The 15,987-nt window shown below is 40.2% G+C and overlaps 1 protein-coding gene across 3 annotated transcripts in view; it reads right to left on the bottom strand.

Annotated features, from left to right (window-relative positions):
* The window catches only part of SLC5A12 (solute carrier family 5 member 12), a 52,548-nt gene continuing 36,561 nt past the window's right edge, over positions 1–15,987 (bottom strand). For 2 of the 3 annotated variants that reach the window (XR_014837142.1, XM_003122908.5), the window contains exons 11-15: positions 14,819–14,905; positions 11,259–11,425; positions 7,145–7,248; positions 4,923–5,050; positions 1–2,834 (exon numbers count right to left, since the gene is read on the bottom strand). Coding sequence is in view for 2 of the 3 variants with exons in the window: in XM_003122908.5 (XP_003122956.1) it covers positions 2,682–2,834; positions 4,923–5,050; positions 7,145–7,248; positions 11,259–11,425; positions 14,819–14,905 (639 nt within the window). In the remaining variant the exon portion in view is untranslated. Of the gene's footprint in view, positions 2,835–4,922; positions 5,051–7,144; positions 7,249–10,842; positions 11,426–14,818; positions 14,906–15,987 lie in introns of those variants that run through there. The other variant, XM_085011617.1, reaches the window with a different exon arrangement.

Raw genomic sequence — 15,987 nt, 5'->3', positions numbered from 1 at the left:
TGTCAGCAAAATGAATTTATTCATAATGAAGGAAAAAAGCATTGAGGTCTTTCTGTTCCATTTTTATCAATATCCGTGATCATGTCTAAAAAATAGAGACTGGCATCAAATTTGACATATTTTACACTGTTCTAAGAGCTCATCATTCGGAGCCCCTCTTATTGAAAATATCCGCGTTCATTCTGTGGAAAAACCAACCACAAGACTTAACCCATTTTTATGGCACGGATTGAACTTGGTCCTAGACAGACTTTGTCCTGCACCAGCTCTGAGCTGACATTCTCAGGGAGGAGTAGGGAAGGACTCCTGGCTAACTCCACGACTAGCTGGCCAAAGCGCAGTTCTGTCTGCCTCCCTACCAAGCAAATGTGGCTTCTATGCACTGTGGAAGGTGGTTCTCCTGTGGATTCCCATCTGCTCCCTATGTGAAACCTTAGAATTCGCATATCTGGTCTATCAGGAAGAACTGGGTAGGCTCCTTATACTGACTTCGAAAAGCTCTTGAAATGTTTCTCACAGTGCCATTGGTTCCAGTATGTGAGAGAACACAAAGTCATTTTTATAATAGCATCTTCCACTTGCAAGTCATTTTATGCATTGATAACACTCCAGGTGGGAAAAAAAAAAAGACTGAAGAAAAAGGATCCTAAAAAGCATTCTGGGAAAATACTGAGCTAATGAAATATCTGGAGGATAATTTGTGAGTAAAATCTGTGAGAGAATTTGTGAGTAAAATGGAAAACTATATGGCACATTTTGGTTTTGAACATTTCCAAGGGAAAGTTGTGTCCCAAGTTTCCTATGTATCTATCTATCTGGCTATCATTAATTGAATTTTCATCTTGAGGCTTTTTTTTTTTTTTTCCTTATCCTATAATATCAAGCCAGTGAGGTTAGGCCCAGATTTCAACATTCATTTAATGTATTTTCGGAGTTCTAATTGATAAGAATGACCTAACCACTAAATCACTGGGGAAATAATTGCACCTCTCAATTTGCAAATCCTTAGATCGATACCTTCATTAACTTGCTAGACCTCAAAAAGTTTTCTAGAAACTCTGTTCCGTCTTATTTTCAGATATTTTCCCATATGTACCCTCTTTTGACTTCTTTCCTCCTTGTTCAGGATGTATTTTTCTCATCTCTCTTATAAACCATAGCTCTTTTATAAATAATTCTTTCTTCCTTTCCCAATATTCCCCCCTCCTTTGAAAATGGAGAAGAGAAGGCAAGCATTGGCTTATAAATCCCAGCTTTTTAAAAAGTACTTCAAAGATTGTTTTCCCCCTCTTTCTATCCTCTCCCTAGTAATACATACTTGGTTACATAAATTTTTCCCTTATCTCAAGTTTCAAGCTTTTCTCCTCCTGGGTAACATTTAAGAAACACCGACTTTGTGACTCAATCCCTCCTATTTGGACCATTTCCTTTTATTTTGCTGATACTCTTTCTAGGCTTCTTGATCTTACCTGGCCATCAAAATAAATACCTGACACTTCCCCTAGCATACCTGACACTGAGACATTGTTTCTTACTCTCTTTCCTCTGTTGGCACTGGCTGTTTTTTATCTATTAAAGATTTTCTTTCTTTCCTTCTTTCAAAAAGCTTCCACTGCCTCCATTTGTTAACTCGCTTTTTGATTTGTAATCCCCTCTTACTCTGGAACTTTAGAAATTATTTTCTAGAGTTCAACTACTAGGATCTTTACTTCCGTCACCTTAGCCTGATGGAACTCAATGAACTTGCAGGTGTGAGCTGAATGAAAAGAGTGGAAATCCTGTAGACATGATATTTGGCAGCAAAGAAGACCCTAAGGCTAGTGAAATCCCCTGTGGGCTGGTAAGCTCTTTACAAGGTTATTTTACACAATGCTATCCTAATAGGATGGTCCTTTCCTCCTTACCCAGTGTGGAGGAAGACTAGACTTCTCACTGAGCCCAGAGTGAATTTTTCATTGTAAAGGGATGGAAAGGAAGAAGAAACACTACACTAAGCACACAAAGGGAGGAGAGTATTTAGTTATCATTGCTCCCACTTACCAGACACACCAGGCTCTCCTCCTGCACGGAGCAAAATTAATTTTTTAAGGCTTGGTCAGGACAGCTGTAATAGCAAGAATGACTAGAAGAGGACTTAATGGGGTGTATGGGGGGTGGAGGGGGAGGGGATGTGACACACTTGCAGGATGAGGGGATGTGAAATGCATCTACATCAACTTCAGGGATGGGGGTTAGGGTGGCTGGCATCCCCTTGCTTTATTGGCAGTGTCAGAAAAGCATTTACTATGCATCTCCTATTCTTTGAACTCCAAGATATTTTATGGCTAAAAAACTCTAAACAAACAAACGAAATCCCTGCAGTTTAACATAAAGAGACTGATTCTTGTACTACGATGAAATCAAGCCCTAATTTATTCAAAAAGGAGGTTGCTGGAGCACTTAAGGCTTGGTTGTTTTTTCTCACCTGAAAGTGGGGTCTTCCAAAGAATAACCTTCAGAATATTCTGGGGAACAGTCATCTTATTTGGAGTCATAAATAAGTATAAATATATATTAGACATCATTGCATCCCTGTCTTCTAGCAGTATCAACTACACAAGTCTAGTAACTGGTAAGCAAGAAGTATGTCGAGTGTGTGTGTGTGTGTGTGTGTGTGTGTGTGTGTGTGTGTGTGTGTTGCCTCAGAAATGGGTAATCTTCTCTAACGCCACATTGTCATAGCTTTTGCTGTTGGGATCATAGCCTGGAACAGGGACCAGGCTTTCTCTCCTGAGGCCGTTTTGTAAGACAGATTCAGCCCCTTGTTTCCAAGCATTGCCATTCTCAAGATTTTCCTAGGAAAATGGAAAGACACACATTAGTGGGCTAGTCGATGTATTCCAAATCAAACTGAGGGAATCTTGCTTAGGATTCCCCCTCAGGAAAAAAAAAAAAAGAAAAAGATTGATACATATGAAAGCAGCACAAATAACACCTCCTAACTAATAGCTTTGATGCCTCAATCCATGTAGGTACTAAATTCTTATGATAATAAAAACAGAAAGAGCACTTTAGTGAGCATTCACAATATATCTGTGTGCAGCATGAAGTTCATATATCTCTCGTCTAGTACAGCGGTCCTGTGAGGTAGTAGCATTACCTCCTGAGGAGAGACAAACCTGTGTCTCAGTAGGAGGTGGCCCCCTTCCTCCCCAGGACCAGCAAAGCCTCTGGTCACAGCAGGGGTACCTGCACACAGACCCCCTGGGAGGCTGCTCAATATTATTCTTTGCCAAGGAACCCAATAGTAAGTGTCCTCCAAATATTAAGTGTCCTCTCCTACTCCCAACTCAGCCTTGAGAGCAGAAGCCGCCTGTATCAACAGGATTTCTCCTTTATTCCAGGAAATTCATGACCATAAAGATAAGTTTGTAAGCCAATAAATAACTTGATTCTTTCCTTCTAGGACCTCCTCAAAATCCATTTATCCAAACAATACTCTGCTTAGCCAGCTGCCTTCTCAGCAAATAGATTGCCTCCCCATTCTGAGCTCCTTTTGAGATGGTGCTCTCCTGACTGCAAAAGCTATTAAATTCAGCTTTATTCACATAGATGTTATCATGGTGTTTGGGTGAGGGAGATCAAAAGGGAGCTTCACTGTTGTGATGGGGTAAAGACACCCTCCAAGAGAGTCCTAAAATAGTGAAAGGTCCCGGACTGAAAGAATGATAATAAGCCATGACTAAAAACAAAAAAAAAAAATTCTACCCTTGATCAGGCTGAGAGGACAGACACAGATTAAGACCAATTGCAAACTTAACAGGAAACATTGCTTCTTCAATGTCCTGGAGTTATCGGACGCCATAACAACGCATTAAGTGAGGATTGCTTTTTAACCTGTGCTTCCCAAGATGGCTTTATCTTCATTCCCACTTTTCTTACTCTGACCCCTCTCAGAATGGTTCAAAGGGAACCCCAGTCTGACCTTCTGGTTGAGGGTGGCACTCTCTGATTCCCCTAGGCTCCCCTGCCACCTTGCTGTATCAAGTCAATAAATCCAGTTTGGTCTGACCGCTGGTTGTTCTGGTGGTCTTGGGTTGATATGACCTTAATTTGTACCTGGTCAGTGTCTCTAGACTTTAACAGTACTCAAACAACATCACCAGCCTGGTCTGGCATAAACACAGTTCTCTGTGGGATGAGGGGAGAACTGGGAGATTACATGTATCCTGCTGCTTCTCTGCCTAAGAACTTATAAGAACAATGTAAGAACTATAAATCTTATATTTATAAGAACAATAAATCTTACTTTATAATAACACTCCATGGTACACTAGAGATATTCATGTCCAGACAAAGCTGCATGGTCTGCCCCCAGTTCTCAGATAAAACCTGAAGTTCTGATAATTCACCCAAGGAAAGTTAGACATGGAGCCAGGATTAAACCCAGGGCTGATTCTAAAGCCCCAGCTTTTTTACCATTATACTAGATTGTGCTCTCTATTTCCTTCCTTTTTCTTTTATTCTTTTATTTATTTACTTTTGGGCCATGCCCGAGGTATGCGGCAGTTCCTGGGGCCAGAGATCGAACCTACACTGCAGGCTGTAACCAGAGCCACAACAGTAAAAATGCCAGATCCTTAACCTACTGAGTTACAAGGGACCTCCCTCTACTATTTGACCCTCACAAAGGTTAAAGGGAATTTTGGAATTTGATCACTAGTGATGCCAATAACCAGCCCAAAGGCACTTTACCTGTCAGGATATTTACATGCTTAGAAACCAGTGAGCTGAGGAAACTGAAGGTGAAACCCAGATTCTTTCAGGTCCTCACGTTCACCACCTTCCCTCCACACACCCAGCCTTGCAGGTGGTTTAAATGGGCAACAAGGGAATCCTTGCAAGCTAGTTCATGTTGTTTAGAAGCTTAAATGTCAGCTCACCTGCTCTGTTCCACTGTCATGCTGAACTCCACACCAGCACAGTGTTTTGTATTTCTTAGACCAAAAGCAAAATAAATTGCAAACTGGTCTGATCAGCAGTGGTTGAACATCCTTGCCTCTCTGACGACCTATTAACAAAAGGAAAAATGGATTATGTGTGACATGCTTCCAGGAATTCCTTTAAGGGTGTAAGTATTGTCCTCTTGAGAAGCAGGTCACTTATTAGCAGAAGGGTGAAAAAGAGGTCTGATTTATTAAAAGACAGAAATTGGTAACTGCCTAAAAAAAGTGAGAGCTGGTCTTTAAACACCCACAAATTGTCATGTCAGGCAAGATCATGGCTATAGAGGTAAACAAATAGAAATAGCATTTATTTATTTATTTTGTCTTTTTAGGGCCACACCCACAGCATATGGAGTTTCACAGACTAGGGGTCTAATTGGAGCTATAGCTGCCGGCCTACGCCAGAGCCACAGCAATGCGGGATCCGAGCTGCTTCTGCGACCTACACTACAGCTCACAGCAACGCCGGAGCCTTAACCCACTGAGAGAGGTCAGGGATCGAACCCAGAACCTGATGGTACCTAGTCAGATTTTTTTCTGCTGCACCATGATGGGAACTCCGAAATAATATTTATTTTTAAGTATATGTTATGGAGGACCCTCTTAGTACCCATTGCAGGCCAGCAGAGGAGATTGCAGGAATTAATTTCTTCCTTACGAAGCTCTCAGTTTTCTACCAAATCAGATGTATTAGAGGACATCAGAGTCCAAATTAGTGAAATTAGGAAGATTGTTTTTACTGTTTCTTTTCTACTCCCCACCCCTGTCCCCAAATCCTGATCAAGCAATACCTTCAGGTTCCCCCAAGCTACTCTGGACTTTCCTCACACTGCCTTCCCTGTCATTAAAACCTATCTGTTCAGAATAGCTATCATTAAAAATCTACAAATAATAAATGCTGGAGAGGGTATAGAGAAAAAGGAACCCTCCTACACTGTTGGTGGGAGTATAAATTGGTGCAGCCACTAGGGAAAACAGTGAGGAGATTCCTCAAAAAATTATAAATAGAGTTGTCATATGATCCAATAATCTCATATGATCCAGTAACCTCACTCCTGGGCATATATCTGTTCAAAACTATAATTTGAAAAGATACAAGTATTTTTCTGTTCATAGCATCACTATTTGCAAGAACCAATACATGGAAACAATCTAAATATACATCAACAGATGAATGGATAAAGAAGGTGTGGTATATATATGTATGTATATGATATATACATATCATATATTATATACATCTTTTTTATATCATAAAGCCATTTGCAGCTACATGGATGCACCTAGACATTCTCATACTAAGTGAAATAAGTTGGAACGAGAAAGATAAATACCAGAAGATATCACTTAATACTTAACCTTCTTACTGATAAATTACAAAGGATTATTCATCTCAGGCCTCTAGGGGTCATATGTCGAAACATCTTTTCATAATATACGGGAGATATTTTAATATATATGTATATTATTAATCACATGTATAATAACCAGTTTGGAAAGAGTAGATATATCACTCTGGGGAAAAAGGGTTTTTTGTGGCAGACTCAAGATCACACCCACAAATCTTTTCTTTATATCTATGAGTCTATTCCTATTTTGTAGCTAAGTTCATTTGTGCCATATTTTAGATTCCATATATAAGTGATATCATATGGTATTTGCCTTTATCTTTCTGACTTACTTCACTTAGTATGATAATCTCTAGTTGCATCCATGTTGCTGCAAAAGGAATTATTTTGTTCTTTTTTACTGCTGAGTCGTATTCCATTGCGTATATGTACCACATCTTAATCCATTCATCTGCCCATGGTTGCTAAGGGGGATGGGGGAGAGAGTGGGATGGACTGGGATTTGGGGGTTAGTAGATGCAAACTATTACATTGAGAATAAATAAGCAATGAAGTCCTACTCAGCACAGGGATAGCACAGGGATTTATATCCAATCTCTTGGTATAGATCATGATGGAAGATAATATAAGAAAAGGAATGTGTATATATATATGCACATATATATACATACATACACAGCAGAATCAACTATAATTTAATTAAAAAAAAACATTAAAAAATCACATCCGTAAGATCGACACCTGGTCCACAAAACATGAGACTAGCCCATGTCTTCCTTGGCCCCAAAAAGAAGAATGCATATAACCGACCTGTTAGGAAGCTGATGATTACCCCAGCAGCCATGCACCCCAGGCAGCCCACTGCACTGTAGTAGAGGTAGGAGAGAGAATACCAGGTCTCAGCGATCGCAGGTCTGTGGAGAACAACGGCACTGTTACCAGTTCCGTGAGTGCGAAGTCATGATTCCCAGTGACTTGAAGGACTGCTGAGGGTTCATCTCTCAAAACCCCAATGCTCAACTTTTCTCTATTTGTTTACTTTCTAAAGAATCAAGCCTACGAGGGTTGTGCTGAATATTCTACTCAACCCAATCCATCCCTGTATTACAAGTCTTGCTATTGAACCACAATTGCAGTGAGGCCCACGGTTTTCATTTCTTTGGTATTATTTATTCTTCAGACATTTACTCAGCCCAGATTTAGTGCCAGAACTTGCAACAGACATTGAAGATTAAAAAACAAGTTAAAAAAAAAAAGTGAGCCCCAAAAGCTACATGTAGGATATAATGGTAAGATGGAGTGATAACACCTTGGTGGAAAAGGAACAAAGGATTTGAGGAGTTTTCAGAAAGAGTACCAATCCCAGGGTGATGCGTAGGAGAATACCTCAGTCTGTTTGTAAAGAATGGTTGATCATTCAACAAGCAAAGAAGGTAGTTAGGGCCATAATTTAGCATTCCAGGAAAAGAGGCTAGAATAAGCACAGGCAGGAAGGAAGAAACACAGTGGACCTGAGAACCATAAATAGGTTGATTTTATTTGTCCATAAAAGGTGTAGAAAGAAATGACTCTAGGCTAAATGATGCTAGAGGCAAATGAAAGCATGGTAATGGAGTGCTCATATACAGTACAGGAAGAATGGGAGGGACCACCTACTCAGACCACCGTTGTGCTGGGCTCCACCTACTTCGAGCCCCAGTGCAGCCCACTGTAGGGGCTCCACCTGCTATACAGAGTTTAAAGAGCTAACAAAATAGTGAAAAAATGAGTGCCCTGATCACCCCTTTAGGAAAAGGAGGCTGAGATAATGCTTCAATTTCTGGTCAGTTTCAGATGTCCTTGAACATGGAGTGATACAAGTGGACTCTAGACAGGGATCTTACCACCTGGAGCTCATCTCCTTTTAGTGAAGGAAAGCTTTTGTTGCAATGTCACCCACGTCCTATAAAGTCATTGCTGATTCTTAGCAACAACCAGACCCAAAAGCAGTTTGCTTAATTTTACATCTTTGAGAAAACTGCCGATTTACAACAGGCAGGTAATAAAAAATATGACACATAGCTGATTACATTCTCTCAGAGCCAGAATATTAGTGTACTTTGTTTTCATTTTAAAAATTGATATCCTTAGAAGATAGATGACTTATCTGCCATTGTCAGCCATTCCCTTTTGCTTAATAGCATGTGAGAATACAGATGAAACTGTGCTAGAGATTCTCTTTTCTTTTCTCTTTTTTTTTGTCTTTTTGCCATTTTCTTGGGTCGCTCTCGTGGCATATGGAGGTTCCCAGGCCAGGAGCTGAATCGGAGCTGTAGCCACCAGCCTACGCCAGAGCCACAGCAACGCTGGATCCGAGCCGCGTCTGCCACCTACACCACAGCTCACGGCAACGGCAGATTGTTAACCCACTGAGCAAGGCCAGAGATCGAACCCGCAACCTCATGGTTCCTAGTCGGGTTCATTAACCACTGCGCCACGACGGGAACTCCCCTCTTTTCTAATCTAACCACTGCACCCAATGACTTCTGCCCTGGGCTGAGTCAATATTTCAGGACTGCATGACACCCTAAGTCATGAGAGGTCCTAGCTACTTGCAAAGGTAGGCTATGAGATAGAGGTGAAGATGAGTCCTCCTTTCTGGAGAGGAAGAGGGGCGTGGAAAAAACTTAAATGTATGTCCCAGGACACAACTGTTTCCCTCATGTAACTGATGAGACACATTACATGACCTCAAGAAGTTATCTCATGCAATGGAGGTAAGAAGAGAGGAGAGAAGTGAAAAGCACAAAATAGTACAAAGGGGCAAAGACAATTATATGGACTGCCTTAGGAGACAGTGGTTTCATATCTTGCTGGTTGTCTTAAGCATGGGCTATGAAACTTGACTGTTGTAGCAATGCTTTAAGAAGGGAAGAATAATTGGTTTAGATAACTTATTAATGTCTTTTCAAACTTTGCAAATCTTTGAAATCTAAGTCAAAATATATTTTATGGGGGTATAAGGGGCCCTAATCAAGCTATTTTTTTTTTAATGGCCGCCCCGATGGCATACGGAATTTCCCAGGACAGGGACTGAATGTAAGCCACAGCTGTGACCTATGCTGCAACTGCGGCAATGCTAGATCCTTTAACCCATTGTGCCAGGCTGGGGATTGAACCCACGCCTCCATACCGACCTGAGCTGCTGCAGTCTGATTCTAAACCCACTGCACCACAATGGGAACTCCCTTAATCAAGCTCTCGAATGAGGAGCCGATGACTGCTGGGAGCATAGGAACAGGTATTAAAGGGCTTTCCTTTAAAAGGAAATAGCTTGATAAAAGAGAAGAGCTTGATTAAAGACTCCAAGGTAGGAAAGAGTAGGATATGCATGATGTAAAATTAGCAGAATCAAGAGAAGAAAGGGGAAGAGTGGGTTAACGATGCTAGAAAAAAAGGATAGTTTCCAGTCTTGGAAGGTTCCTAATTCCAGGATAAAGTTTGTTCTTTATTCTGTAGGCACATGGAACATTGATGTTTTCTCAGTGCAACAGTTCTGAGTTCAGAAAGGTGCTTTGGGAGAAGAAATTTAGAGGTGGCTGGAATCAGATGGACCAGAAAGAAAAAGACTGCAATGAGGAAAAACCAATAATATAAATAAGATAGTTTTATCTTCCTGGAGTTTGTACTGATGAGAATAACCTTAAGAATGACAAGGGTGATGCAAAAAGAGAGGCCATGCCAAGCTTAGAGAGATCTTCATAAATGTAATTAGTAATTTTTTACTAATTGGTAAAAAATTGGTAATTGGTAATTTTTTAGCAGATAGAATCCAGAGAAAATGAGCCAAGTACAGGAAAGTATTGATGACAATCAGAAAAGGGCTGCCCCCAACTGAGATACTTTTTTTTACATAAAAATAACAAATCCTACAGTTTTTTGATGTGTCTTTACAATTAGAATGTGAGAATGTACATCTATAAAGTCGGATACAGAGCTATAATGACAGATGATAGATATCTTATCTCATTTAATCATCTTAAAAACCCACTAAGCTAAATACTGTTACCTTCTTCATTTTAGTTTTTTGTCTTTTTGCCTTTTCTAGGGCCACTTCCCGCGGCATATGGAGGTTCCCAGGCTAGGGGTCGAATCAGAGCTGTAGCCGCCGGCCTTCGCCAGAGCCACAGCAATGTGGGATCCGAGCCAAGTCTTCGACCCACACCACAGCTCACGGCAACGCCGCATCCTTAACCCACTGAGCAAGGGCAGGGATCGAACCCTCAACCTCATGGTTTCTGGTCGGATTCGTTAACCACTGCACCACAACGGGAACTCCATTGCTACCTTCTTTTTTCAGTTAAAAACTGAGAATTCAAGAAAGGGCAAGTTAGTAACAAAATGGGTAGATGGTAAAACCAAAATCCAAAACCAAGTATTTCTGATTTCAAAGCCCCTAGTCTTCCCCCTACCATTGCCAATATTTTGGTATCTTAAATTACTTATCACAGCCAGAAACCGAAAGGAAATTTCTTTGTTAAACCCAGTATCATTTTATTTAGAAGCTGCAACAACATAGCAGTGTTTCTAATTCATTATGATCACAATCTCCTTGCCCACAAATCTAGTCTACTCAGATTCTTTATTTCTTTTCATAACACTCAGGTCTTCATATTCACCCACCTATTTTCACACCTGCCCTGATTTTCTCTGTTTTGCACTCAGAACTCCAATTAACCCTCGGTCCAAGTTCACTCCTGGGCACCGGAGGAGAGGCTATTTACTGAAACCTGAGCCCTGCAGGCCTTCTTCAATGCTGGTACCGCCAGACTGATTCTCATCAGAAAGCAAGATCAGACTTCTCAGACAGCGCTGAAGAAGGCACCTCCCTCTAACCGGGTTACCCTCTCTCTGGGACTTGACATCATCTTGAAGGTCACCATACCTTCTGGACAGCGCTAGAGGCACTGATTCCGTCACATTGGACAGGTCACACTGTTCTGTCGATAAAGGCAGAGGCCATGTCTTGGAGTCTGGAGCAGGGTAAATGAAGGCTCCAATGGTCACCCAAAATGACAAGGTGACTCCCGTCAGAAGGCCTCCTAAGGCACCCTTGATGAGAAAAAATAAGTTAATGAGGAGGTCCCTGGTGGCCTAGCGTTTAACAATACAGCATTGTCACTACTGTGGCTCAGGTCACTGCTGTGGCATGAGTTCAGTCCTTGGCCTGGAAACTTCCCCACACCATGGGTGTGTTTAAAAAAAAAAAAAGTTAATGAAAGAGTTGACAAAGCCATCGAAAGAAGAATGAGAATGATGATATGAGGAGTCTTATCATTATGAGGAGACATTCTGGCTTTTCCCACCAAATCTTCTTCCCACGTGAGCTAGAAGCAGCCCATTTACCCTGCCTGACTTCAAACTCCCACAATGCAGCTTTACTTAGGAGTAAAATTTTCCTTTGTTAAGAAACATTTATTGGAGTATAGTTAACTTAAATGTTGTATTACTTTCAGGTGTCCAGCAAAGTTAATCAGTTATGCAGATATCCATTATTTTTCATATTATTTTCCCATATAGGTTATTATAGGATATTGATTATAATTCCCTGTGCTATACAGTAAGTCCTTGTTGTTTACTATTTTATATATATAGTCATTTACTCTTTTATATATAGTTGTGTGTATATATTAATTCCAAACTCCTGATTTAGTCCTCCCCACAACATTTCCCCTTTGGTAACCCTAAGTTTGGTTTTGAAATCGTTGAGTATGTTACTGTTTTGTGAATAAAGTCTTTTGTGTCATTTTTAATTAGATTCTACATATTAGTGATCTCACATAATATTTGTCTTTCTCTGGGAGTAAAACTGTTCCTTAAATGAGGAATTGGAGGAATTGATAGTAGTCATTATATTTAAATTTCTAACAGGAACTTTTTTCCTCCTCTCAGCTTCTTCCTCTTATCACTTAAAAATCCACTGAGCCTTAATTTCCTGTAGAAGAGTTTCAGCAGTTCAAGAAAACCTCATATAATGGAGACAATGGGGTCATTTTTCACTGACAGCCATTATAGGCTACTATATGGAAACTTTTACTCCCGTTATCTCTCCCCAAGTAATTCTGGAAGAGCCCTCTGACTCCCATGTTTGAAGTTTTTTTGTTTGAGTCTAAATACTAGCAAGTACATTTACCAGTTCTGTCATTTAACAGCTATACCTCTTGATAAAAAGTCAAAGAGTCATTTCTTCTGGAAAGGAAATAGAACAATCAAGGACCACTGGAAAACTAAAGTTGGCTGTCACTGGTTTCTGCCAGATAGCTGACCCTTCTCTGTGACAGAAAACAACGTATAGGTTTCTTTATTTATTCATAAAAAAAGATTCCTCAGTTGCAGCAACAGAATGTTCTTTCTGTTATTGTTTGTGTGATTTGAATACTTGGGCCCTTGGTATACACCAGAGGTCTGCAAACTTCTATTGTAAACAACAAGCTAAGGAATATTTTAGGTTTTGTGGGCACGGTCTGTCACAATTACCCAGTTTTGTCACTGCCACACAAAACGAGCCATAGATTGGATGTAATCATAGGAAAGTGGTTGTGTTCTAGTGAAACTACAAAGTCACTGAATTTCATGTAATACTCATGTGTCATGAAATCTTACTATTCTTTTGAGCTTTTCCAACCATTTAAAAATGTCAAAACCATTTTGAGCTTGCAGGTCATCCAAAAACTGGAGATTAACAGATTTGACTTGAGAGATGTAGTTCAGTGGTCCCTGGCCCACTGGTAAAGGGTGAAAGGATTTCAACAGGAGGGTCAACCCTCACTGATGGATAGTAACTACCTGGAGAGCCATGCTACCAAGGACTGTGAGGTTGCATCCACATTCTGTGGAAAGAGGGTCATGATTGATTAGTGGAATCAACCATGGCTAATGACAAAGGAAGAGGTGACCCAAATTGGTAAAAATTACTTCCCTCTATCTAGAACAAGGTGGTTTTCCAGAGTAACGAGAAGGACTAGGTAAATTAATGTTTAGAATGCAGTAAAACGTTACGTTGCTAATTATTAGGTTTTTTTTTTTTGTGGCTCGTAAATTACCATTCCTCATATTATCTCACCAAGAATATAACTATTCTTGTCAACCTCAATATCAGAAAAATTTATTCAAACAAAGTGTTTCCTAATAAGACCTCAGGGGAAGCAGCACAAATTCCCAAATGCTCCAGACCTACCCTCTCTCTTTACCTAGCTCAACAAGATTTATCTAAAATAGAGGTCAAGGAGTTCTTTGGTGACATAGCAGGTTAAAGATCTAGCAGTGTCACTGCAGCAGCTTGAATCAGTGCCCTGGCGCAAAATTGGATCCCTGGCCCAGGAACTTCTGAATGCTGTGGGTGTGGCCAAAAAGAAAATAAATAAATAAATAAATCTCAATAAGGCTCAGATAGCTACAGAGACCTAATTATATATACCACTCAGGCTTTATCAAGTCTCCTATAGCATATATAAAATTCACAGAGTCAAGTTTTCAGGAACCTCAAGACTACCTAAAAATATAGACATGTAAGTGTATGGATGGCACTAAATGAAAAATGACAATTCTATTAGATTGATAATGATACTTTTTTTTTTTGTCTTTTGTCTTTTTAGGGCCACACTTGTGGCAATCAAAGTTCTCAGGCTAGGGGGTCAAATCAAAGCTGTAGCTGCCAGCCTACACCACAGCCACAGCAACAAGGGATCTGAGCCATGTCTGCAACCTACACCACACAGCTCATGGCAATGCCAGATCCTTAACCCACTGAGCAAGGCCAGGGATCGAACCTGTGTCTTCATGGATACTAGCTGGGTTCGTTAACCACTGAGCCACTTACAATAACTCCGGTATGATACTTTAAATATTTAAAAATATTATTATAATTACTATTTTTCCAAAATAAAAGTTCCTTTTGAGTTATACTTACTACACAGTCACCTGACCATCATTTATTTAAAGACTTACTATTAGTTTGTCAGCCAGCAAAACCAAGAAGATCCAGCTGTCAGAATACCTCAGGCTGGCCTCCTCAGCCCTTCTTAAATTCATCAATGAACCTAATGAAATTAGTTATTATTTGGGACTACTTAAATATACCAAAGATAATTTAGATTTTTTGGTGTTCGAAATTGTGTTTTAGACTATTTATGATCTCAGTATCAGTTTTAAATTTCATTTTGTAGACCTTTAATTTAGAGAAGACAATTTAAATTCTAAAGAATTGGCTTTGACACCATGACATATGGTATTTCATGGCCCCCGCTTACTTTCTTTGCTTTCTGCTCCTAAAACAGCTCCACTGAAGTCAGAGATAGGAGGGCTGGAGTTCTGTTTAGTTCTACTGTGGCAAGAAATCCTCGTTTTTTTCCTGGCAAAGACAATTGGGGTTCCCATGGAGGAGAGAAAAAATGGTCAAGGCCCAGTCTCAGCTGGGAAGTGTGAAGAGAGCTATGGGAGACTTACCTTCCAGTTCACGAAAGGGAACAGGATTCCCAGAGAGAACAAGCCCAGCATTGGTCCCCCACACATGCCATGGATGCTGAGGGCAGCCTGTGGAGCAAAGCAGATCAGATCAACCCCACACTCCCCTGAATCCATGGCCCACCTGAGACTACCCCTCTTTTTTGGACCTGGTATGAAATGCAGTCCTAGTCCTGACTGTACCACTCATGTATCACATCCTTCCTAGAAATCACTTCTCTCTTCTGGACTCATTGATAAGCATGGCGTATGTAAAAAAACAAAAATACCTACAAACATATATGTGTGTGTGTATGTGTAAGCACACACAGGTAATTTGGATTTGGTAGAAGCAGTTTTCCCTCAAACTGGAACTTACTGATTTGTTTAGCTTTTCTATTAGAAAGCTTTTTAAATAATGTACTTAATAAATACATGCAACATGTTACAGATCTTATTTAGTTGATCCAGCTGTTCTAATTTAGCTTGACCAATCCTATAATTTTGATAATAATTGCCTGGTTGCTCACTCCTGCTCTCCCACTGAATACCTCGAGGATGTTGAAGCATCAAAGTGGGACATGATGGGGGAGCCATTAAACATTCCATATCCTATATCCCATATCCCATTTTTATAACTCTATCTCCATTGCAAATTGAGGAAGTTGGACAAATGCATTTTCATATCTCTTAGCCTCTAACAGAACCTAGTGAATTAGCAAGGGGTTTTAATTAAACTAATTTTCTATCAACTTATAGCCTTGTGCTACAGCCTTGCAAAAGTCTTGAACATACACAGGCACTGACATGCATGCAATCATGTACACACACACACACATGCACATATGCATACACACACACACACACACACACGCACAGATACTCTGCAATGCAGCCCTATCTAGTTCTACCAGTACCACTGCCCGGTTCTAAAGATTTTATATATATTTCCAGTTTGTCAGGCACCACCTATGTGTCAGATAGTAATGATGAACCACACTGCCACTCTAAATAAGTGATCTCATTTCATCCCCACAATTATCCTGCTTAGTTGGTAGCACTAACTGGATTTTATAGGCAAGGAACATATGGACCGAGAAGAAACATATTAAAGGTGCACCTCCATTTATAATGTGGCAGATTTAAGGGTTTTAAGCTAAGTTTTTCTGGCT

This window comes from Sus scrofa, chromosome 2 (genome assembly GCF_054392235.1).
Source record: "Sus scrofa isolate SSC_HxYL_T2T_F1_AM1 chromosome 2, Sscrofa_HxYL_maternal_Yorkshire_Landrace_v2.0, whole genome shotgun sequence".
Lineage (NCBI taxonomy): Eukaryota > Metazoa > Chordata > Mammalia > Artiodactyla > Suidae > Sus > Sus scrofa.
The sequence above is the reverse complement of the archived record's forward strand: the minus strand, read 5'-3'. Positions and strand labels throughout refer to the sequence as shown.